General features: G+C 37.3%; 1 protein-coding gene across 1 annotated transcript in view; it reads right to left on the reverse strand.

Moving 5' to 3' along the window:
- Positions 1 to 1,687: 1,687 nt before the first annotated feature.
- The window catches only part of SLC6A14 (solute carrier family 6 (amino acid transporter), member 14), a 38,902-nt gene continuing 14,998 nt past the window's right edge, over positions 1,688 to 25,591 (reverse strand). The window contains exons 6-14 of the mRNA XM_006872117.1: positions 23,979 to 24,111; positions 22,081 to 22,221; positions 14,800 to 15,028; positions 11,392 to 11,517; positions 8,930 to 9,048; positions 8,324 to 8,423; positions 7,761 to 7,870; positions 5,583 to 5,750; positions 1,688 to 1,879 (exon numbers count right to left, since the gene is read on the reverse strand). Coding sequence (XP_006872179.1) covers positions 1,733 to 1,879; positions 5,583 to 5,750; positions 7,761 to 7,870; positions 8,324 to 8,423; positions 8,930 to 9,048; positions 11,392 to 11,517; positions 14,800 to 15,028; positions 22,081 to 22,221; positions 23,979 to 24,111 — 1,273 coding nt within the window. The 3' untranslated portion in view covers positions 1,688 to 1,732. The remainder of the gene's footprint in view (positions 1,880 to 5,582; positions 5,751 to 7,760; positions 7,871 to 8,323; positions 8,424 to 8,929; positions 9,049 to 11,391; positions 11,518 to 14,799; positions 15,029 to 22,080; positions 22,222 to 23,978; positions 24,112 to 25,591) is intronic.

The following is a 25,591-nucleotide window of genomic DNA, read 5'->3' on the forward strand; positions in this document are numbered from 1 at the left end:
ATTACTTATCACCCATGAGAACAACTTATTTAAGACAAAATCAGTGTACTTTTCTCTATTAGTCATATATTACACTCATATAGTGTTGTTACATGCCATCAAGTCAGTTCTGACTCATAGAGACCTTGTATAGGATTTCCAAGGAGCAGCTGGTGAGCTTGAACCGCAGACCTTCCAGTTCAAACTGATTTTGCGGTCCAGTGCTTATCCTATAACACCACACCAGGACTCCCATATAATGGTAGACTTGATTAAAGTCATTAGCATTTTGATCCATATTTTATTTTAAATGAAACCTAGATTTTAGAGAGTATAATGGACTAAGCTCAATTTTGTAAAACAAAATAGAAAAATAGGTGGGCCATGTTTTTCTCCCAAATATAACCTAAAAGGGGAAGACATGTGGGGAAAGAAATATTCAAATATTCTGGCTTCCACTTTCTAGAGTTATCACTTACTGACTTAATTTTCTGCCTTCATTCTTTCTTTGTAAATAAGAACACAACCACTACGATCATATATAAAAAGTTAGCAGTAACAAATGCATGACATTTTTAAACATTTGGATCCAAAGTGTTAATCTACAGTCTTTATAACCTTATACATAATTATTTACTTCATAAATGTACAGAGTTTCTTATTGTCAGCTCTTCACTTTGTAGCATTTTGTTTAAAATATACTGGTGTATTCCTCCCCCTCCCCGCCCCCCAGCTTTGTGGAAATAATCGGCGTATTAAAGAAAATATATGCTAATAATATTTTGTCTGGGATTCACATTTCGGTCTTTAATCCATGCTGAGTTGGTTTTAGTATAGGGCGTGAGGTAACGGTCTTATTTCAGTCTTTTGCATATCGCTTTCCAGTTCTGCCAGCACCATCTGTTGAAGACACTATTTCCTCCCCAGGCAATATACAAAGTTAATATATAATGAGGGTGGTGATTGAGTGCCGCCTAGTTGGTTCTGACTCATACTGAGGATGTATAGGGTTTCCTGGGCTGTAAATCTTTACGGGAGCAGATCTTTCTCCTTCCGATTGAGTGGTAGATTTGAACTGCTGACCTTGCAGTTAGCAGTTCAGCTAGTAATCCACTATGATATAGGAATGTACTCTGTATGTTGTTGCTGTTATTAAGTGCCATCGAGTCAGTTCTGACCCATAGCGACCCTCTATAGGGTTTCCTAGAAGGAACTGGTGAGCTTGAGCCGCCATACTTGCGATTCAAACAGACTTTGCAGTCTAGCGCATTAACCCACAGCACCACACCAGGACGATATGTACGTTATAGAAATATATAATAGAAAATATGATAGGGCTTCAAAATGTTCATGGAAACAGTCAATTATCTTTTAATTCCATTTTTCCCATGAATATTTTGGTCCCCCGCTTAATCATTAAGTAGCCAGCTGAAAAATGTCTTTAACATATTAGAAAGATATTTTGATAATACTTACAAATGTTACTGTGAAATAGAAACAGTGGTATGTGTTTATGTGAATATGATACAGATAATCTAAAAGGAAATATAATAAACACATTAGTAAACATGAATAAATTCACATTTTTATATTATACTCCTGCTTAAATGGGAACAAAAAGTTTATCACATTATTATGAAGAAAATATTTACATTTTCTGTTCAGTTAACATACAAATAAATAAAATTTTTCTCTGTTCAAAAAAAAAAAAAAAAATCACATTAAACAACCATATATTTTAAAACATAATATCTCATTCTGGTTTTCTAGTGCCACTAACAGTGGGTATTTCATGATCGATTTCTTTTTTAGGATCCATCATGCCTTTATATCTCTCTCCACGATGTCGTTCTAAGTATGGACCCCAGTTAGAAGCTGGTTTACAGCAGCTTGCAATGCGCTGAAAAGCAATAAATAAATAAATAAACACTTTGCTTAAGAATTTAAGTGCTACAATCTATAAACAATTATTAAACTATACCTTTATTTAAAATTTTAACTTCAGTTGAACTAAAATGAAATAGAAAAGCATAGAAAACTGAAATGATCTAAATGGTTAATTGTGCACAGTCTACAAAGATATAAGTTATAGTCTGCCCTTCCTTTCCTGGTGTGGTGCTGTAGGATCAGCACTGGACTGTGAACCACAAGGTCGGCAGTTCAAACCCACCAGCTGCTCCTCAGAAACCCTATACAGGATCACTATGAATTGGAACTGACTCAAAGGCACTTAACAACTATACAATAAGACCCTTTCCGAAGTTCTGCAACCATGGACTCAAATTGAAAAATACGTGCCGTGGAGTTGATTCCAGCGACCCTGTACAGGGTTTCTGAGGCTGTAAATCTTTACGGGAGCAGAAAGCCTCCTCTTTTTCCCGCGGAACAGCTGGTAGTTTTGAACTGCTGTCCTTGAGGTTAGCAGCCCAATTCGTAACCACTAAGCTACCAGAGCTCCTTAAAAAATATGGGTAGGAGAAGCAATTCTATGGTCAAAGTAATCCATCAAAGGTTAACGGGGAGCAAAAGTGCTATTTGGAATCCTGGTGTGGTGCTGTAGGATAAGCACCAGACTGCTAACTACAGGGTTGCGGGTTCAAACCCACCAGCCACTCCTTGGAAACCCTATAAAGGGTCTCTGATGAGGTAGAACTGACTCGCGGGCACTTGACAACAAAGTGCTATTTGGCGTTCTGGTGTGGCACTTTTGGATAAGCACTGGACTGCTAACTGCAAGGCCGTTGGCTCAAACCCACCAACTGCTCCTCAGAAACCCTATAAAGATTTGCTTTGATTCAGAATGACACCGCCGCACTTAATAGCAAGTAGCAAAGTGCTATTAACATGCCATTTACATTGTATTAGTTATTATAAGCAATCTAGAGATGATTTAAAGCACACATATACTGGATATGATATAAGCAAATAAGCATTCACAGCTGTTGGTATTGGCAAGCGATGGGTCGGTAATCCCCTGGAACCAATCCCATTCAGATACTAATAGAATTGTATTAGCTGTTATTGTTAGGTGCCACTCAGTCAGTTCTAACTCATAGTAACCCTATGCACAACAGAATGATGATGGTTCTGCACCAACATCACTTGAGCCCATTGTTGCTGTCACTGTGCCAATCCATCTTGTTGGGGATCTTGCTCCTTTTTGCTGAGCCTCCACTCTACCAAGCATAATGTACTTTTCTAGGGACTGGTCCCCCCCTCATAATATGTCCAAGGTATGAGAGACAAAGTCTCATCATCCTTACTTGGAAGAAGTATTCTGGTTGTGCTTCTTCCAATACAGATTTTGTTCTTCTGGCAGTCCATAGTACTTTTAATATTCTTTTCTAACACTATAATTCATATGTATACATTTTTCTATGATCTTCCTAATTCATTGTCTAACTTTCCCATGCATAGGAGTCATTTGAAATTGCCACGACTTGGGTTAGTACTCAAACTGGTATCTTTGCTCTTGAACACTTAAAACAAAGCTTGTGCAACAGATTTGCCCAGTGCAATACGAAGTTTGATTTCTTAACTGCTGCTTCCATGAGTGTTGATAGTGGATCCAAGCAAAATGAAGTCTCTGACAACTTCATTCGTTTCTCAATTTATCATGATGTTGTGTATTGGTCCAGTGGTGAGGATTTTTGTTTTCTTTACATTGAGTTGCAACCCATACCAGAGGCTATGGTCTTTGATCTTCATCAATAAGTATTTTAAGTCTTCACTTTCAGCAAGTAAGATTGTATCATCTGCATATTGCAGGTTGTTAATTAGTCATCCTCCAATCCTAATGCCATGTTCTTCTTCATATAATCCAGCTTCTTGGATTATTTGCTCAGCATACCGACTGAATGGTGGTGATGATGGTTATATATCACCACTTCGTTTTCTACTGATAGAGACACTGTATAGGGTTTCCAAGGCTGTAAATCTTCATAGGATCAGAAAGTGTCATCTTTCTCCTGCTGAGCGACTGGTAGATTCGAACTATTGGTTGGCTTTGTGGTTAGCAGCCCAGCTCATAATTTACTACACTATCAGGGACCCTTACATATTGAATAAATATGGTAAAAGAATAATACAACCCTGGCACACACCTTTGCTGATTTAAAAGCACTTAGTGTCCCTTTGTTCTGTTCAAATGACTGCCTTGTGGTCTATGTATAAGGTTCCTCATGAGTACAATGAAGTGTTCTGGAATACCTATTCTTCATAATGTTATCCATAGTTTGTCATGATCTGCACAAAGAAGCCTTTGCATAATCAATCAAACACTACTAAACCAAAATATCTGAGCATGTTGTTAAGTGCCAACAAGTCAGTTCTGACTCTCAGTGACCCTGTATAGTTTCCAAGGCTTTAAATATTTGTTGACGCAGAAAGCCTCATCTTTCTCCCTTGGAGCAAATGGTTGGTGAGCTCAAACCAATAATCTTATGGATGGTAGTTCATTGAGTATTATACAGAGCCACTGCACTTCCCATCTGAGCATGTAAATTATTTCTAAAGAAGATATGTGAGCCCCTTAGAGTAACAGCTTCACTACCCACATCCTTCATTAACTTTTCTGACTTTTCAACCTGGCCTAAGAATGAGGGTCACATAAGGGTCTAAACCAGTGTGTCTCTGCATATATTTTCAAGAACCAAAGAAAGGACACTTCTGGGTCAAATCACTGATTCAGATACATTCTTGAATGGGCTTAGGAATTTATTGAAATCCAATACACCTAAGGCTACCTTGACAATACCTTAGTGCAATGTCATGAATAACTTCATCCCCATAGGTTTCCATGGAATAGAGGTGAGGCAAGGTCCAGATTGAGTTCAAGGTAATTTACCAGTCATAATCCAATCTAAACACACTATTAGCCAATTACTGTTGAGCTGATGTCCCTTGTGGCAAGAGTAGAGCTGTGCTCCACAGTTTTCAATAGCTCACTTTTCAGAAGTAGATTACAGGTCTTTCTCCCAAGGTGCCTCGAAGTGGACTCAAACTGCCAAATTTTCAGTTATCAGTCAGTGAATTAACCATTTGTGCCATCCAGGAACTCCACACACATTATTCTGTTGTTAAGTGCCACCAAGTGGATTCCAACTCATAGTGAACATGTATAGGGTTTCTGGGGAGCAGCTGATAGGTTTGAACCACCAACCTGGTAGTTAGCAGTCCAATGTTCATATACAGTGCCATACCAGAACTCCAAACATGCTACTACTAGGACTGTATTATATCCAGAAGAGATTTTTTAAGTGGGTGACAGACACAGAACTAAAAGATCATTTATCTTCTTTCTTCTTCAGGGACAACTCAGTTTAAGTATAGATATAGCATGCTAAGCAACAAGCAAGAGTAGAATCCTTCCTGGAGGAGTTTATAGTCTAGTATTATCTAGACATGAAACATACAAACTATGTGTTATTTACATGGTAACAGATGATTATGTCAGGTATGGAAGTAGTTTAGAGGACTAGTGGTGAATTTTATTTTCTGTTCATAATCTCTTTACCACCAGATGATTAAAATAATCACTTTGATCATAAGTATTTTATATAAAATAATTAACTTTTAATTTAATTTTAATTTACTGTGCTTACTTGAAAGATGTTTCCTTTAGCCTGAAAAATTTTTATGGTAGCCATAATTGGAATCCAAATAATGCAGAAAATAATCATACACCATCCTACAGCAATTCCCCAATCAGGGTATTCAATGGTGCCATAAGTAGGTCTGTGAAATGTCACCACTGACCAGATAAAAATTGCCTGTGAAGGTAAAATATGACAAAACAAAGCTCAATATTACACTCCATTGCACTAATGATAAACAATTTGACTCCACTCATTAGAAATAGCTTATCAAAAATTAAAATGAAAATATATTCAAGAACCTAAGGAAACTAACCAGAAGATAACAATACTGAATGGACCACACTAAATAACTTGCATTTTGGTTTTAATAAATATTTCCAAAATTATTACCTCTATCTATTTAGAAAAGATACAAGTACTTGTCCAGTATGTTATTTCAATACAAGAATTGACCATATGATACATCAGATTGAGAATAAAAGAATATCTGGTTGTTTTTTTTATTATTGGGCTTTTTAATTTCTTATGACATAGTTCCAATTCTATGTCACACACTAGCCAGCATATGAATTAATTAAATAGTGAGACTGTAAAGTATACATTAGGGGGCATGCTTCTTTCCTGGCTTGCCAATTGTTTATATTGTTTCCCACTGTATAAAGAACCCTTTACCCCAACTCCAGAATACACGTATTTATACATACTAGTGCATATTTATCAAAACATGGTTTACTTATAGCATCTTATTGAAAGAATCAGTGTACATTGGGTATACCTGGAGAAACTTGAGCCTTAAAGACTTTAAAGCCAGGATGAAAAAAAAAAATTTTTTAACTACTAGACAAGGCATTAAAACGAATTACTTAGAAACCTATAAAGTAAAACTAAACAAACAAAAACAAAAAAATCTAAAGAGTAGTTTCTCTGAATTTAGGTGTCTTTGTTTTACTAAAATTGTTGAGAAAACAACAGACAATAAAATTTTTCATAAAATAGATACTCAAGTTTAATTCCAGCATTAAATGGATTAATTCCATTAATTTTAAGTAATAAAAATAGTTTTAATGTCTTTCACAAGAATTGTACATAACTACAAGAGAATGGATGGAGGATAGTGGAGTTTAATATACATACTTGATACAAAATAGATGAACATGTACATTTTGAAATAAATCTAGGTATCAAAACCTTATGGAATCAATGTAAATTTGGGAGTAAAATCTAGTTACAGCTTCTAAATTGCTAAGGGGTTTATTAGAAAGGCTTGTCAAATGAAGAAAACTATATATTTAGTGGTACTTTCAAAGTAAATTATTTCATGGTGATTTATCAAGAATGTGGAGCATGGAGATAATAAAAACCAAAACACATCCTGCCTGAAGCTTTGCCACTTCTGCTACCCCACCATTATCTCTAGTCTAGGGATTCTAACCCTAACCCTACAGTATCTGTTAGCCTTCAGTCATTTACTGTCCAGAACAGTTATTTAAAAATTTCATGTCTATGTGTCAAGTCTAGCCAGTAAGATATATGAAAGGATTTCAAAACATTTGTGGAAAAATTCCATATTTTAATTCTACTACTGTACAAACTTTTGAGGCCCCTTTGTATTTTGCTGTTCTTCAGCTTCTAAATAATACCAACTGGTCAATTTATTTATATAAACCATTGCCTCTGTTGACACAAATGAATTTCTTTTAGTAATTTCAGATACTAAATGTCTCCCATAAAGAGAAAAACTGTATTAATATGAGTGTTCTCTCTAAACAATCAGTATTATTTATAATGTAAATTCCAGGAAGGCAGGATATGGGTCTTATAATCTTTGTGTCTTCTGTAGGTAGAAGAGAGGCTAACAACTATAAAAATGTTTAGAGAAAAGAGCAAGTGATTTCTTTATTTTTATTTATCCTATTACAATCTCTACATCTGTAGGAATGTTAGGAACCTCTTTATTTTCTCAAATGGTAAATATTGAAACCCACCATGGCTTGAAAAACAAAATTGGAAGGATACTTTAACTGAGGCAATTTTGGGATGCCAGTCACACAATATCGAAAAAGTTGAAAATCAGTTAAGACAGTACTTTGCCTTACACCAATATGAACAATTCTTCAAGCTTATTTTCTAAATGTTTAAATGTATAGATTCTTGATAGCAAATTCATGTCACATTAATACTTACAATCAAAAGGACTGGTGTAATGACAAACCAGCAAGCTCTCCACCAGAGCCAAAATATCCACCTCTTTGCTCCAATCATCATTTCTATATCTTCAATGAATCTGTTTCCTCCTAAAGAAAATATCAAAGACTGCATTTCAGTATTTGCTCATAATTTCCTTCAATAATCATTGCGGTCCCAAATTATTTGCTGTATGTTTTTCTTATACTAAAAGAACAAACAGGAACTCAGGTAACTTATTGGGTTACGAGTTGGGCTGCTTACCATAAGGTCAGCAGCTTGAATCTACCAGCTACTCTACAAGAGAAAGATGAGGCTTTCTGCTCCCATAAAGAATTGCAACAGCAGAAACACTAGACAGGGTCTATATAATTCTAAACGACTGTATGGCACGTAACTGCCACCATCACTAAAACAGCAAAGCATATGCCTTTAACTACATTTCCTCCACAACAGATATTTTGCCCAGTATTCTATTTTACTATTATGCCAAAAATAATGAGAAGGAAACAAGTAAATTATTTTAATCAATCTTATAAAGACATTGTATAGCTATTATTTACCATAAATCCAGATGATTCCTACTAATTCCAGGATAGCTGCAATTAAGATGCCCCATCCAGCACAGAAGTGATCAATCAGATTAACCCAGTAAATTCCAGCCTACAAAAAAATGATAACTAATGAAATACTCAATATCAAATCTTATACATTTAACCTTAAAAATATGTTCCTTCGTTTTACCCCTATGAAACTGTGAAAAGGGATGTTTCAAATATGGATGCAAATGTGTCTTTAAATATCTTTAAAATGATGCATAGTTAGATTTCATTCTATAGTGATCCATTGGGGAAAAACAAGCATTTTAAAATAGTAAATCTTCAAAATTATAAGCAGTATCTATGTGTTTGGTAATAACTGCCAAAAAACAATACAAAAACAAAAACCCATACGTGTTTGAAGTCTGTAGTCTTATCATAATTGGGTTTCCTCTTCTGCAAAATATATACTATTGAAATTGCTGTCATGAGGAAAAAATATCTGGGTGAAACTTAGAAAACCTTGATCCAAGCCAGACTCATAGCCAAACATCTTCTTAAACCTTGGTTTCCTTGATTATAAAGTGTCTTTCAACAATATTGTATCTATGAAAACACTCTGTAGTATACCTTAGTTACACAGACAAGACCAAGGAGAAACAAAACCATGCAGCAAGCCAAAGTTACGGGAATCCTCATTTTCTTCATCACTGTCGGAAATAAATCGTGAATCGTTGTTGTAATTGTTTCTTCAAGGGGAAAAAAAACAAATCCGTGTTACAGGTCAACTCATTGACAACAAATTTAATCACAATTCAACTTCTGCTCAGAAACTTTACAAATATATTTTGAAAATACAGTCTAGATCCTTATCCTTGCTTTAAAAAAAAAAAACACAGAGTTCTTCTTAACAATTACTATGTGTTGCTTCTGATGAAAATCAAATGCAGCTCTGTTTATTTTGTTGTTGTTTTTTTAGATCTGTTATACAAAGTTTTTCATTGGTAGCCCCTGTAAGATGTCAATAGTTTAAAAGGAGGGTTAAAGACGTGGTCGATTAGCATAACATAGTTCCACAATGAGAACCTTATATATCCTACTTCAGTGAGTAGTAACTGGGATTTAAAAGCTCAAAAGTGGCCATCTAAGATGCAACTGTTGTTCTCTCCATGGGCTAAAGAAAGAAGAGTAATGAAAATTGAAGATGTTTGTAATCAATTAGTCCAGTGGATTAATAGCACACATGAACATCGGTGTCTATGAGTCAGACCAGAAGAACTAGATGGTCCCTTGCTATCACTACCAACTGTTCTGAAAGGGGTCACAGTAGAAGGTAGCAGATAGAGTGGGGGAAGATGTGGAACAAAACTCAAAATTAGATATATATTTAAAAAATGGCTGAGTTTACTGGTCAGAGACAGAGACTGAAAGAACCCATGTCCCTGAAGCAACCTTCAGGTCTGGAAAAAACTACCGTTGTGGCCAAATTTTCAGCCAAGCAGTAGGCAGGTATATAGGGAGGACAACAACATTTGTGAGGTATGCTCACCATGGAATGGCCAATTGTTCAAAATGAAAAAGGCAATATTTACCTAAGGACAAAGTTGAGAAGGGATGGGAAGGAGAGTGGAAGGGAAACTAGAACCACAGGGAGGAAGTGGGATAATTGTTGCTACATGGAAGGGATTATAATCATTGAAATGAAACAAAAATGTATGATTTGTTGTATGTAAAATTGATTATCTCCTCTGTAAACTTTCACTCAATTAAAAATAAAGTATATATATATATATATATATGTGTGTGTGTGTATATATATATATATATTTATGTGCTTTTATATATATACTTTATATATATACTTTTATTTATATATATACATATATATGTATATACACACACACACACACATATATATATATATATATTGTTGTTAAGTGCCATTGAGTTGGTTCCAACTCATAGTGCCCCTGTATAGATAGGGTTTCTGATGTGCGGCTGGTAAGCTTGAACCACCAACTTTGCAGTTCAAACTGACTTTGCAGTTCTGTGAATTAACCCACAGCACCACACCAGGAGTCCGTATATCCAGATAATCGGACTCCTGGTGTGGTACTGTAAGATCAACACTGGACTTCAAACCCAAAGGTCAGCAGTTCAAACCCACCGGCAGCTCCTTAGGGTCATTATGAGTCAGAACCAACTCGGTAGAGTATTAACAACAATGTATGAGGGTTAAAGGTAAGGACTAATTGAAATTGACCTTTTAAATAAGGTGAATATTTGAAAAAGTGATATGGTGGCAGAAAGGAAGTCTATCCTTATGCTATAGATGCATTCATTAAACAAGGAATGGGCTAACAATAGAAGGGTGTAGAAGATAACGAATTAAAAAATATATCTGATTATTAAAAAAAAGAAAATCAAGCAGAAGAGTCTGGACTTTACCCTGTAAGCAGGAAAGTATTACAGTGTTTTATGAGGAAAATTATTTCAGGTTTTCTAGGTCTATATCCTAGGGAAAATCCTGATATGTATGTACACACCTATGTTCTAGGACAGCCATTGCAGTAGTTTGTGTAATAAACACAGATGAGAAATAGTCCAAATGCCCATTATTAGAATGATACACCAATTACAAATGAACCAGATTTGTATGTTTATATATGTGTATGTATCAACATCAACTCATAATCCATATTTTAAAACTCTCAGAATTATATGCATGCTATGTCATTTTTGTGAAATTTTAAAAACATTTTATCTATGGATGCATATGAAATACATACACAAATATGAAGTGTAAAACATGCACAAAGCAACACAGGGGACTTCAGTTTTTATCTGTAACCATTTATGTCTCTAAAAATCGGTCTGAAGCAAATACAAAATATTAATATTTGTTCCTTTGGGGTGTCAAATACATGGGTACTTCGTATTTTTCTATTTTAAAATAAGATATAAAGCTTTAAGAAAGATCATTTTAAGAGTCCCAACCAGAAGGAGCAGTAGGGGCAAAAGGATGCTTTCAAGTCAGAGGAAAGGTGAGTAAAATATAGGAGGAATATTGTAACACTAGTAGTATTACTTACCAATGGAAGCAAACTGAGAGTCGAGACCCAAAGTCAGAAGCATGAAGAAAAATAATATGGACCAAAATGGACCACCTGGGAGTTGGGATAGAGCTTCTGGATAGGCAACAAATGCCAAATCAAAACCTAAAAAAGATGCATGGTAATTAAATTAGTTACCAAGAAAATTCACATATTGAGAAATTTTCAAAACAAGATCCTAGGAAAATTTCATTTCACTTTGGAAACCTAATCTCAGACATACTTTTTTTCTTAACCAACTATTTCACTTTTTAAAATATTTGATTTGGTGGTACTAGAATATGGAAATACACATGTGATATGAATTAAGTCATTGAGACAAACTTCATTTTTTACAAAAGTAATCAGAACTATTTTATTGGTGTTGTTTAACTGCTTCATTTTTTTAAAGGATTAATAAAGGATAAGAACTATCTTTAAACTCAGGTCACTTTATCTTAGGCTAAAAATTCCAAAAGGATTTCATTTATGGAACTAATTTTTATTCATTATCCTTCTCTCCAAATGTTTACCAGAATCACTACATGTAGTGCTATCTTAATCTGTGTATTTTGTTAAGTGCCATCAAGTATAGGGCTTCCGAGGATCGCCTGGTGGGTTTGAACCACCACCTTGCTGTTCAAATCAACCTTGCGGTCCAGTGTTTTAACCTACAGTGCCACATACGGATACTAGCAAAATTGTATGTAAAGGAATTATACATTGAATCGTGTTACCTATTTGACATGTGGCCTACTTTTAGAGACGCTTTTCTTCATTTCATTTCTTTTATGGGATCTTTAAGGGGCCTTGCAGAGCTGTATGTTCGGCTGCTAACTACAGTGTTGGCAGTTCAAACCTAACAGCTGTAGAAAGATAAGGACGTCTGTGCCTATAAAGATTTGCAGTCTTTGAAGCCCTATATGAGTCAGAATTGACCAGATAACAGTGGGTTTGATTTGGGTTTAAGAAGTCTTGGTGAGGCTGTGGAATAAGCAGTGGGCTGCTAACCACAAAGCTGGTGGTTCAAACACTCCGATTGCTCCACTAGATGGTCTCCAGGGATGCTTCTCGGTCTAACAATTCTACTAATGTATTAAATGATACTATCTGTAAATAACAATGTAGTAAGGAATTCCTACTTAAAAGAGCTAAGGATTCTTTTCTTAAGAATCTTTAGCCAGATAATTATCCTTAGCTAATGTTCTGGAGTTCTGGTGTGGCACTGTGGTGTACTGCACTGGACAGCAAAGTCAGTTTGAACCTTAAAGTCAGCGGTTCAAACTTGCCAGTTGCTCCTTAGAAACGCTGTACAGAGTCACTGTGGGTCGGAACCAACTCGATGGCACTAACAACAACAACAACAATGACAACAAATGCCCTGGTGTGGTGCTTTACTATAGATAAAGCACTGGACCACAAGGGTGGTTTGAACTGCAAGGTCTGTGGTTCAAACTCACCAGGCGCTATTTGGAAACCCTGTACAGGGTCGCTCTGAGTCAGAACCGACTCTACAGCACTAAACAACAACAATGTCTTTAAAGAGTCCTGGTGTGGTGCTATAGGACAAGTGTTGCTGTTGTTAAATTCCGTGGAGTGCAGCACATTGACCCACAGAGCCACACCAGGACTCTGTAGGATGATCAATGGTTCACACCCACTAGCCACTCTAAAGACACTTTAAACAAGGTTGTTATGAGTCGGAACTCACACGATGGGACTGAACAACAACAAATGTCTTCAAGGCGTTTTGGTGTGCTGCTGTAGGATAAACACTGGACTGCTAATCCCAAAGTTAGGGGTTCAAACCCATCAGGTGATCCTTTGTTGTTGTTGTTAAGTGCCGTCAAGTCGGTTCCGACCCATAGCAACCCTGTATAGGGTTTCTGAGGAGCAGCTGGTGAGCCTGAACTGCCGTCCTTGCAGTTCAAGTGGCTTTGCAGTCTGGCGTATTAACCCATAGTACCATACCAGCGGCTCCTAAGAAACCCTACATAGGGTTGCTATGAGTTGGTACTGACTTGATAACACTTAACAACAACAATGTATTTAAAGTTAGCACGTTCATCGATCAGATTTGTTTAAACCTGGATGCGGCTCTGGACAATCAAGGGCACTTGAAATTCTGTCTATATGATACTGATGTGTTTTAAAAATTACTATCCAAGACAGTAACTGTACTGTAATTATAATTGTATATAGGAGAAAATATATATATATATGTACACATGCACATAGACATGTACATTTGCATATATATTAATGAGGTTCTGGTGTGGCACTGTGTGTTAATGCACTGGACTGAAAGGTCGGTTTGAACCACAAGCTCACCAGTCGCTCTTCCAAAACCCTATGCAGGGTCTCTATGAGTAGCAACCAACTGGATGGCACTTAACAGCAAGTAACAATATATATTAATATGAATATAAAGTTTTTAAGCATGATATCTGATATTTATAATAATGTAATAAGTGGTGCATATAAAGAGCTAAACAAAATATGGAAAAAAAGTCATGTCTTAAGCAATTGCTCCCTTTATAGTTTTGTTTAAGGAGCTCTGGTAGCGTAATGGTTACGAATCAGGCTGCGAACCGCAAGGTCAGCAGTTCGAAACTACCAGATGCTCCATGGGAGAAAGATGAGGCTTTCTGCTCCCATAAAGATTTACAGCCTCGGAAACCCTGTTCAGGGTCGCTATGGGTCAGAACCAACTCAATGGCACTTAACAACAACAACAACATAGTTTTGTTTGGAGTCCTGGTGTGGTGCTGTGGGTTAGAGTACTGGACTGCAAAGTTGGTTTGAACCTTAAGGTTAGCAGTTCAAGCTCACCAGCCACTCCTCGGAAACCCTATACATGCTCATTATGGGTTGGAACCAACTTGACGGCACTTAACAACAACAACAATAGTTTTGTTTGACTAGATCATATAAAATTGTTATATTTTTAAAACAACCAAATTATATAAGATGGAAAGAGAAAGAAAAGTATGCCCGAAATCCTGAGTGGCTTATGTACTTTCCATAAAGTATATTTGAGTTTCGTAAGTGCTGTTGTTCTTAAGCGCTGTTGAATCAGTTCTGACTCATAGCGACCCTGTATAGGATTTCCAAGGAGTAGTCAATGGGTTTGAACTACCCACATCCACCTTTGGGTTAGTAATCCAGTGCTTATCCTACAGCCCCACATGTCTTCTAAGCAGTTGCTCCCTAATATAGTTTTGTTTGGCTACATCATATAAATTTATTGCATTATTAAAACAATCTAATTGTATAAGCTGGCAAGAGAAAGAAAAAGCATACCCGTAAATCCTGGGTGGCTTAAGTATATTTCTATAAATCCGATTAGAGTTTCTTAATTAACTTAATTAATTAACTTAACCCAAGTTGATAAATGATGTTACATACCTTGTTTTACAACTTGGGAAACTTCCTTTCCAGATATGTGAGCCATATGTCCCAATATAGAAAAAATAGCAAATCCAGCAAAGATACTAGTGAGGCAATTTGTCAAACAAACCATAATAGCATCAGAGAAGCAGTTGTTATTGAACTTATTGTAAGATGACAGAGCAACTAAGCCACCCCAAGCCACGGAAAGGGAATAAAAAATTTGAGTGGCAGCATCCTTCCAGACCTATAAGAGAAAATAATGTCATAATTTAAAATGTACACTCTTAAGGTTTCATTTGCAAGGTCATAGTTTGAATCTACCAGTCGATCTGAGGGAGAAGAATGAGGCCCTCGGTTCCGGTAAAGAGTTACAGCCTCAAAAACTCTATACAGGGCCAATCTGCGTCACCACTCACTGGGTGGCACACAACTACCACTACCACCAATGTTTCACTTGCATTAAATATTTCATATAGACAAGCTATGAATATACTATAATATAATGAAAAGAACACTCAATTACTGTCTACCTAGCTTAAGAAATATAATGTTGCCAATCTTTTGAAGTCTCCATTTGCCGAGCTCTGATAGTGTAGTGGTTACGAATCAGGCTGAGAACCTTAAGTTCAGCAGTTTGAAACTATCAGCTGTTCTGCAGGAGACAGATGAGGCGTTCTGCTCCCATAAAGATTTACAGCCTCGGAAACCCTGTACAGGGTCGTTGAGTCAAAACCAACTCCACAGCACATAACAACAACAACCCTCTAATATTATGGTGTTCTGGTGTGGCGCTGTGAGTTAATGCACCAGACTTCAAAGCCGTTTGAACTGCAAGGTCGGCAGTTCAAGCTCACCAGCTGCTCCTCGGAAACCCTATATAGAGTTGCTATGGGTCGGAACCGACTCAATGGCACTTCACAACAACAACAAGTCTTTGTTGGGGTCCTGGTGTTGCACTGTAGGATAAACCTTGGACTGCTAACCACAAGGTTGGTGGTTCAAACCCACTAGCCACTCCCTGGAAATCCTATACATGGTCACTGAGTCAGAACTGACTCAGACAATAACTTGTTTTTGCTAAAGGACAATAATCTTAGAATCTCATCCATATTATTCCATTACCCAGAAGCATAAAACTAATTGTGCAGATGTCAACTAACTGTGCTGGCATGTTGTTGTTGTTGTTGTTAAGTACCGTGGAGTTGGTTCCGACTCATAGCGACCCTGCACAGGGTTTCCGAGGCTGTAAATCTTTACCGGAGCAGAACACCTCATCTTTCTCCCGCGGAGCCGCTGGTAGTTTCGAATTGTTGACCTTGAGGTTGGCTGGCCAACTCGTAACCATTACAAATGTATCCTTTTAGTCCATTTAAAAATAGGACCAATTCAGTTGAAGTCAGGCAATATATAACAGTGGTTATGAGTTCTGGCGCTGGAATCATAAAGAATAAAGTCCATATCCAATACTCCTTACTCTCTTTGATTTTAATTTATTTTAACCTCTCTTAGCATGTTTGTTCACCTATAAATTGAAAATAATGATAATGTCCTAGCTATGACATGCAGAGAACTGGTGTGACACTGGAGGATAAAGCATTGGACCTCAAGGTCAGTTTGTACCTCAAAGTCAGCAGTTCAAATCCACCATCTGCTCTTTCAGAAACCTTATACAGGGTCTCCATGAGTCGGAACCGACTCGATGACACTTAACAGCGACAACAGGGATGAGATGAGATCATGTATGAAAGCAGTTACTTGTGATTCTACAAGGGTAGCTCCTCATCAAATGATAGTTTCTTATATGGAAATTGAAAACAAATATTTTCACTTTGAAAGATATATATTTCCAATTTCAATAGAAATTAAGTTGTAAGGGATAAAAATAAATGTTATAAAATATTCAAATTATAGCTTGATACTAGGTTATCATCACCCTATAATGGATTTATAATAGCAGAAAGCTAATATGAAGAAAATTAGATGGGTAAAGAGTTGATGGATCGATCAAGTTTATTTCATTCAAATATAACATAATAATTGTATAAAAGCAAAGACCTGCTATTTCTTGAGCAGTTGTTAGATTGAGTGGAATAAGTAGTCTTGTTCTATGAGCCTCTTTCACTATGTGCACTCTGTATGCATACGAAAGGTAGGAGGAGATAAAAGTGGGTGTGGCAGGGCTGAGTTGTGTAAGAATGCTTGTTACTATATTGCATACAATGACGTGTGATTAGGCTGTAAATAAAAGCAAAGCGAAATTCCAAACATAGTTCAAATATACACTCTCCATAGCCACCAATCTCAAAAGTATTTACAAGATTATTAGACTAGGAACTGTTGGTGTTGTTAACTGCAGTGGAGTCATGTTCTGACTCATAGCAACCCTATAAAGGGTTTCCAAGGAGCGGCTGGTGAGCTTGAGCCACTGATCTTGTGGTTCAAATCGACCTTGTGGTAGTACTTTATCCCACAGCGCACCACACCAGGACTCCATATATATACAATCCCATGTTTAGAGTATTGATTACGATGACTGTATACATATATATGTTGTTTTTGTTGTTAATTAAATGCTGTCAGTTCTGACCCACAGCAACCTATAGGGTTTCCAAGGAGCAGCTGGTGAGCTTGAACCACCAACTTTGCCATTCAAACCAACGTTGCTGCCCATTGCATTAAGGCATTAACCCACAGCACCAACATACCTACCTATATGATCACATGCTTAGAATATGGATTATGATGAGTAAAAAATAAAGAGATCTAAAAAAACGTTACCATTGCTAGAAAACTCGAAGAGGAAAGAAAACTGGAGTATTCTGCATGTTGCGGGAGGGAGAGTGGATTAACTGGTATATTTCACAGAGCTTTCAATTTAGCTCTGATTTAAAAATAAAGATGATGGAGACAAAGAAACACAGAAACTATCCTAAATTTTTCAGGACAGTTTCAAGTAAGTATAAAGCCCAAGAGATATGAGGCTTATAAAGCCACTTACCAAACCCTTCAAGTCCATCCTGAATTATAGAGACCCTATAGACCAGGTCCTGGCATGTGCTGTGGGTTAATGCACCAGACTGCAAAGCCATTTGAGCTGCAAGGTCAGAGGTTCAAGCTCACCAGCTGCTCCTCGGAAACCCTATGCAGAGTTGCTATGGGTCGGAATCGACTCAACAGTGCTTAACAACAATAACAATAGAATGGAGTCCTGGTGTGGTGCTGTGGGTTAATATGCTGGACTGAAAAATCGCTTTTAACCGCAAGGCAGGCAGTTCAAGCTCACCAGCAGCTCCTAGGAAATCCTACACAGGGTTACTATGGGTTGGAAACCGATGGCACTTAACAACAACATAGAACAAGGTGGAACAGTCCCACAGGGTTTACAAGGCTGTAAATCAATGAGTGGGTTAAACTACCAACCTTTCAGTTATCATTTGAGTGTTTAATACCTGTACCATTTTTTTTTGTTGTTAAGGACCATGGAATCGGTTCTGACTCATAGTGACCCTGCACAGGGTTTCCGAGGTTGCAAATCTTTACAGGAGCAGAAAGCCTCATCTTTCTCCTGCGGAACAGCTGGTAGTTTCGAACTGCTGACCTTGAGGTTAGCAGCCCGATTCTGCACCACTAGGGCTCCTTAGTTGCCACTTGTTGTTGTTGTTGATAGGTGCCATCGAGTCGGTACTGATTCATAGTGACCTTATGCACAGCAGAACGAAACACTGCCTGATCCTGGGCTAACCTCACTACTGTTGTCACGCTTGAGTCCATCGATGCTGCCACTTGGCCAATCCATCTCGCTGGGGGAGGGGGGGGTCTTCCACTTTTTCTCTGACCCTCTACCTTACCAAATATGACATCCTTCTCCAGTGACTGGTCCCTCCTGACAATATGTCTGAAGCATAAGATGAAGTTTGGCCATCTTGGCCTCCAAGGAACACTCTTGGCTGCACTTCTTCCAAAACGGATCTATTGGTTCTTTTGGCAGCCCATAGCACTTTCAATATTCTCCTCCAACACCATAACTCAAAAGCATCAATCTTCTACAGTTTTCCTTACTCACTGTCCAGCTTTTGCATGCATATGAGGTGATTGAAAATACCATGGCTTGGGCCAGGCGCACCTTAGTCTTCAAGCTCTGCTCTTCAACACTTTACAAAAAGGTCTTGTGCAGCACATTTGCCTAATGCAATGCACGTCATTTGATTTCTTGACTGCTTCTTCCATGAGTATTGATAGTTGATCCAAGAAGAATGAAGTCCTTGACAACTTCAATCTTTTCTCCATTGATAAGAATGCAGTTTATTGGTGCATTGGTGAGGATTTGTGTTTTCTTTACATTGAGATGTAATCCATACTTAAGGCTGCCTCTTTGATCTTCATCAGTAAATGCTTTAAGTCCTCTTCACTTTCAGCAAACAAAGTTGTATCATCTTCATACAACCACAAGGATTCACCTTCTTAGGGAAACGTTACAACTATATTAATACAGTATAAGGGTAATAATTGAAGTAAATGTATACTGTAGTTGTTAAATGCTGTGGTTCTGACTCATAGTGACCCTATACAGGGTTTCCGAAAGCCTCATCTATCTCCTGCAAACTGGCAGCTGGTAGATTCGAACTGTTGATCTTGCAATTCACAGCCCAGTTCATAATCCACTATGTTTTAATATGTTCTTGTTAAGCACTGTCAAGTCAGTTCTGACTCATCGTAACCTTGCATAGGGTTTCCAAGGTGCAACAGGTGAGTTTGAACTGCCAACCTTGTGGTTAGCAATCCAGTACTTATCCTACAGCACCACACAGGGGCTTCTTCATAGTTGTAGAGTAGCTTACAATTTTGACAATATAGTAACATATTTTATTTCATTTAATAACCTGGACAAGGAGATGAATTACAACTTCCATTATTTTTGTTTCCTTTATCCTACAGCACCACACCAGGACTACGACATATTTATATTGTTGTTGTTAAGGGCCTTCTAGTCAGTTCCGACTCATAGCGACCCTGTATCAGGTTTCCAAGGAGCAGCTGGTAGGTGTGAAGTGAAAACCTTACAGCTCAAACCGACCTTGCAGGCCAGTGTATTATCCTGCGGTGCTACACCAGGACTCCATATTTATATATTGTTGTTGTGAAGTGCCATCGAGTCTGTTCTGACCCATAGCGACCCTGTATAGGGTTTCCAAGGAGCAGCTGGTGAGCTTGAACTAGCATAGTAGACTATAACTATTTTCCATTTTGAATAGCACTATATAGATAGGAGAAAGGTGAGGCTTTCTGCTCCCATAAAGATATACAACCTCGGAAACCCTGTGCAGGGTCACTATGGGTCGGAACCGACTCAATGGCACTTAACAATAACAACAATATAGATAGTTTGAGGACTAAAGTGCGCCTGACGCAGGCCATGGCATTTTCAATAACCTCATATGCATGTGAAAGCTGGACAGTGAATACAGAAGACCGTAGAAGAATTGTTGTTTTTGAGTTATGGTATTGGAGGAGAATATTGAAAGTGCCATGGGCTGTCAAAAGAACAAACAGATCTGTGTTAGAAGAAATAAAGACAGAGTGCTCCTAGGAGGCCAGGATGGCCAGACTTCATCTCTCATACTTTGGGCATATTGTCAGGAGGAACCAGTCACTGGAGAAGGACATCATGTTTGGTAAAGTGGAGGATAGGAGAAAAAGAGAAAGACCCCCCAATGAGATGGATTGGCACAGTGGGAGCATCAATGGGCTCAAGTGTGGCAACAATTGTGAAGTTGGCCCAGGATCAGGCAGTGTTTCTTTCTGTTGTGACTAGGGTCGCTGTGAGTTGGTACCCACTTGATGGTACTTAACAACAACAACATATGGATGGTAGATGATATTAGCTACATTTCTTGTTATCAACATGAAGACAGTTGTGGGGTTTTAACTGGCCAGATGCTCAATATGGGCCAAGAAAAACACCTTAACTACTTATAAGATGAAATCATTCTTTAGCTACAACAATTGTTGTTTGTTGTTATGTTCTGTGGAGTCGGTTCTGACCCATAGCAACCCTGTACAGGGTTTCTGAGCCTGAAATCTTTATGGGAGCAGAAAGCCTCATCTTTCACCTGCAAACAGCTGGTAGTTTCGAACTGCTGACCATGAGATTAGCAGCCCAATTCGTAACCAACAATAGAGTATGCTTATTGTTAATGCTCTCTGCAGTCATAATTGTAAACGATTGTGTGCATCCATGACATATATAGCCATCATCTGGGGATAGAATAAAGTTACAAGAAGGTTACCCAATTCATATTCATGGAGCATGTTTATGCTTCTATTACAAGGAATAGCTTTGTTTATAGAATTATTAACATGTGCCAAATTTGTGTTTAACTTCATAATCCATTAGGGAAATTTTCATCTTAATTTTGGGATAATTAACTTTTTTTTTTTATGTTCATAACCCAAGGACTTACTATATTTCTTTTAAGTGTTACTATGAAAATCACAATTTTAAAAAATAAATTAAGAAATACTTAAGTTTTTGGGTTTTTTTTTTCCTAATGTGGTGCTTGGCTGAATGTGCTGGACTGCAAAGTCTGTTTGAACTGCAAGGTCGGCGGTCCAAGCCCAACAGCTGCTCCTCACAAACCCCTCACAGGGTCGCTATGGGTCAGAACTGACTTGACTCCGCTTAACAACAGCAACAAATGAGTTTTAACCGGTGTAATGCCATTTAACAACAACAATTTTCTTTGGGATAGTTAACTTTTAAAGACAGTTTAAAAGACCATTAAATTTCCAACTAATCTTTAAAGTTGTATCCAGTAAATCAAACTAGTCATCAAACTGGAGGTATTGAAGTGTGAAATATTGTCACATTAATAGACCCCAAATACTTTGGGTCAAATTGAGTCAGTTATATGAATAAAGTAAAAGTTTTCAAATCTATTGTGAAAAATTCTTATCTCACTTCCAGTAAAAGAACATATGTGTCATGTTAAAGAGCTAAAAGAGATAGTCTTTGTTGAGAGAAACACCAATAAAATAATTGCATATTTTTGCAAGCGACCACATGCGAAGTTCTGGTGCTGTAGAATAACCACTAGACTGCTCAGCACAATATCGGCAGTTCAAACCCACCAGCCACACCTCAGTAGATCTATACAGGGTTGCTATAAGTCGGAACTGACTCAAGCGCACTTAACAACAATATGTTACCATGACACTCTTACATGTAATTGAGGCTTTGGGGTACTTGTTTTCAAGATTTTCCTTCTAGGATAATTTTAAATTACAATGAAATCTTACCTCAGCTTCCTTAAGTTTTGTAAAATTTGACTGTGATCCAATATAGTATGAAATGCCTTTTGATGCACCCTCCAGAGTTGCCCCTCGTATTAACAGGATGAATAGGACAACATAGGGGAAAAGAGCTGTAAAATATACCACCTACCAAGAAAACCAAAAATTACAGGTTACTTTTAAAACTGTATATAATTGCATGCACATAAAATTATTAGCCACTTGTAATTGGTGAATTAAAAGTAATGGAAATTTCATAAGGTTATTCATCAATGAAACCTGGTGACGCCAATAGCAAAGTTTGCACAATTTTCTTTTTCTATTTTCACCACTATCAAATTATCCATTTTTTAAAATGTCCTGATATATGAACCAATATTCTCCAGGTTCGTGTTGTAAATAAACAGTGTTAACCTGGGATCTAGAAGGATGGAGTGCTTTCCTAAATATCTTAAGCACTGGATTGCAAACCACCAGGCTGGCAGTTCAAACCCAACAGCTGCTCCTATACAGGGTCATTATGAGTCAGAACCAACTCAAAGGAACTTAACAACAATGTCTGAGGGGACTGAATTTCTCCTCTAAGTTACTACATTAAGGTGGTGGTGGTTATGTGCTATGGAGTCAGTTCCGACTCATAGCGACCCTGCACAGGGTTTCTGAGGTTGTAAATCTTTATGGGAGCAGAAAGCCTCATCTTTCTCCCACGGAACAGCTGGTAGTTTCAAATTGCTGACCCTGAGGTTAGCAGCCCGATTCGTAACCACTACGCTACCAGAGCTCATTACATTGAGGGAGGTAGGGAAATTACTTTAAACCCTGCAATGATCAGTTTCTGACTCTCAGCGACTGTTTCCAAGGGTTTCCAAGAAGTGGTTAGTGTTGACCCTGTGGTTCAAACCGACCTTGTGGTTGAGAGCTTATCCTACAGTGCCACACTAAGACTCAAGAGAATGTAATAGGAATACAAATATAGTATCTAGTTGTCCCTGTCCCTAGCTTTTAAGGAAATTTCAGTCTAATGGTTATGAATGCATAAACTTTCACTTCTTTAAGCAATATGTAACTGTTCACAGAGAAAACTGCATGGTATTCTCTTAAACGGAACCATGCTCTTAGAAATAAAAAAATAAAAGAGTTGGAAAATATAACAGGAAAAAAAAAAAAAAAGCCCTGTTCTTCATGGAGAAGATTCTGAGTCTACTTTGGCAAGCTTTAACCAAAAGGCTCTATATGATAAGCACTGGATTGCAAACCACAAGGTCCAAGGTTTGAGCCCCGCCATTTGCCCTGTGGGAGAAAGATGAGGCTTTCTGCTCATGCAATGATTAAAAGCCTCGGAAACCCTATATAGCGTTGCTATGAATTGGAACTGACTTCACAGCACTTAACAAGAGTTTTTCTAAATCTCTTCAATTAGGGGAGTCCTTACACTAGTGATCTTATAAGTAAAGGATCGTGACTTCCCAAACCAAGCATTGCAATATATAATTTGATTCAAGTTGCTTATTTATATAGTTGTTGTTGTTAAGTGCTGTCGAGTTGGTTCTGACTCATGGGACCTGGTATAGGGCTTTCAAGGAACATTTACATAGTAGGACCAAACTATTTCAATATACCCTTAAGCCTCAAAATGTCATAGCAACTGGAAGGGTCCAAGTTTTGAAGAACTGCATAGCTCCAGTAGTTGTTCTTTCTTTGTTTTGCTTTGTTTTTAATACTAGCAGAAATCTTAAATATTAACTTCAAGCTAGACTTAATTTAGAATTAACGGGAAGGTTTTCACACAATTGGATGTTCCCAATTTGGGAAAAAAAAAACATGCATATGATAGTGCTTAGCATTAAAACACAATGAAATTGGAAAGTAGCTACAGTATTATCTGACTGATTCTCCAAAATTACCTTGCCAGAAGATTTGATCCCTTTAAACAGTGCTGCTCCAACTATGAGCCAAGCCAGAAGAAGACAAAGTGCTAAATACCACACAATTACTCCAGTATCATCCAATCCATCTGACCGCTGGAGCGCCACTTTACTGAAAACACATAAGTTGTTTATGAACATAAAATCACTTGTTTTTTGTTTGTTTTTTTAAAATGCATTGACTATAGTGATGTCTTTTATCCAGGAAGATATTTCCTGGTCTTTAAGTCTTATTAATAAATTAATTAAAAGTCCTGTGAGTCTTTTATTTATACTATCTTATGGAGTGGCACAAATAAATTTATTGTATAGTCAGGCTCTGAATTTTAGGGTCAACTGCAGCAATACAAAGTCCCAAACTCCAGAACAAAAGATTCTTACAACTAATTTTTTTCTTATATTTTAAAGCCCCTTTATGTAAGCAAACTAACCTAACATTAAGTTACTTCATTTTTCTCATTGTAATATTTTTCTCAAGTTAAAATAAAGGGGAATATATCTAAAATTATACTAAATAATTTTCATATTCATTACATGTCATAAAATCAAAATGGTTCCATTATTTATGTTTTTCAAAGACTTTAAGTAAAAATTCACCATTTTCATTAGAGATGTGAATGAATATATCTGGAATCCTAATTCTGAACTTGATGTTTGGGACTATTTCAAGATGCAAATTTAAAAATGATCACAAAAAAACATTAACATTTGAATAAAGAAGACCTCTCTTCAGCAGGAGAATGAAGAAGTTGGATAGCAGTAAGGGTAGGTTTATGAGGTTGTTATGAATCATAATAGACTACACAAAAACTCATAACAACAACATAAGCTGAGGTTAAGCAAAGACAGATCATTTAAAATTAATAGAATTAAATGTAAGTCAAAATATCTTTCCTTACGAAATCATGGCTTTTTAAGCAAATCGGATAACAAGAAATTGCTGCTATAAATTGCAAATTTGACCCAAATATTTACCCATCACCCAACTATTTATCATTAGAACATGTTGGTTATGGTCTAGTTCATTATCGTGCCCTATCTTATAGCTAGTAAATATTAAATAAATCATTGAGAATCTTGTGTCAATTTAAGATCTAATTTATAAATGACACTTTCTTGACTATGAGCTAATTTTTCAAGGAACCCAGGTGACTCAATGGTAAAATACTTAGCTGCTAACTTAATGGTAAAATACTTAGCTGCTAACCAAAAGGTCCACCACTCATCTGTCAGTTTGTCATACTGTGGTGGCTTGCGAGTTGCTGTAATTCTGAAAGCTATGCCACCAGTATTTTTAAATACCAGCAGGGTGGACAGGTTTACCATGATGGACAGGTTTCAGATGATCTTCCAGAAGAAGATAGACACAGTACTTCTGAATATTTAGTCACTGAAAATCTTATTAATAGCAGAGAAACACTGTCAGATACAGTGCCGGAAAATGAGCCCCTCAGGTTGGAAGGCACTCAAAATGCAACTGGGGAAGAGCTGCCTCCTCAAAGTAGAGTTGACCGTGATGACGCGAATGGAGTTAAGCTCGTGGGAGAAAAGCCTACAGAACCTTCATTTGCTGATGGGGCACAACTCAAAAT

The sequence above is a fragment of the Chrysochloris asiatica genome, unplaced genomic scaffold, assembly GCF_000296735.1.
Source record: "Chrysochloris asiatica unplaced genomic scaffold, ChrAsi1.0 scaffold00183, whole genome shotgun sequence".
In the NCBI taxonomy this organism is placed as follows: domain Eukaryota; kingdom Metazoa; phylum Chordata; class Mammalia; order Afrosoricida; family Chrysochloridae; genus Chrysochloris; species Chrysochloris asiatica.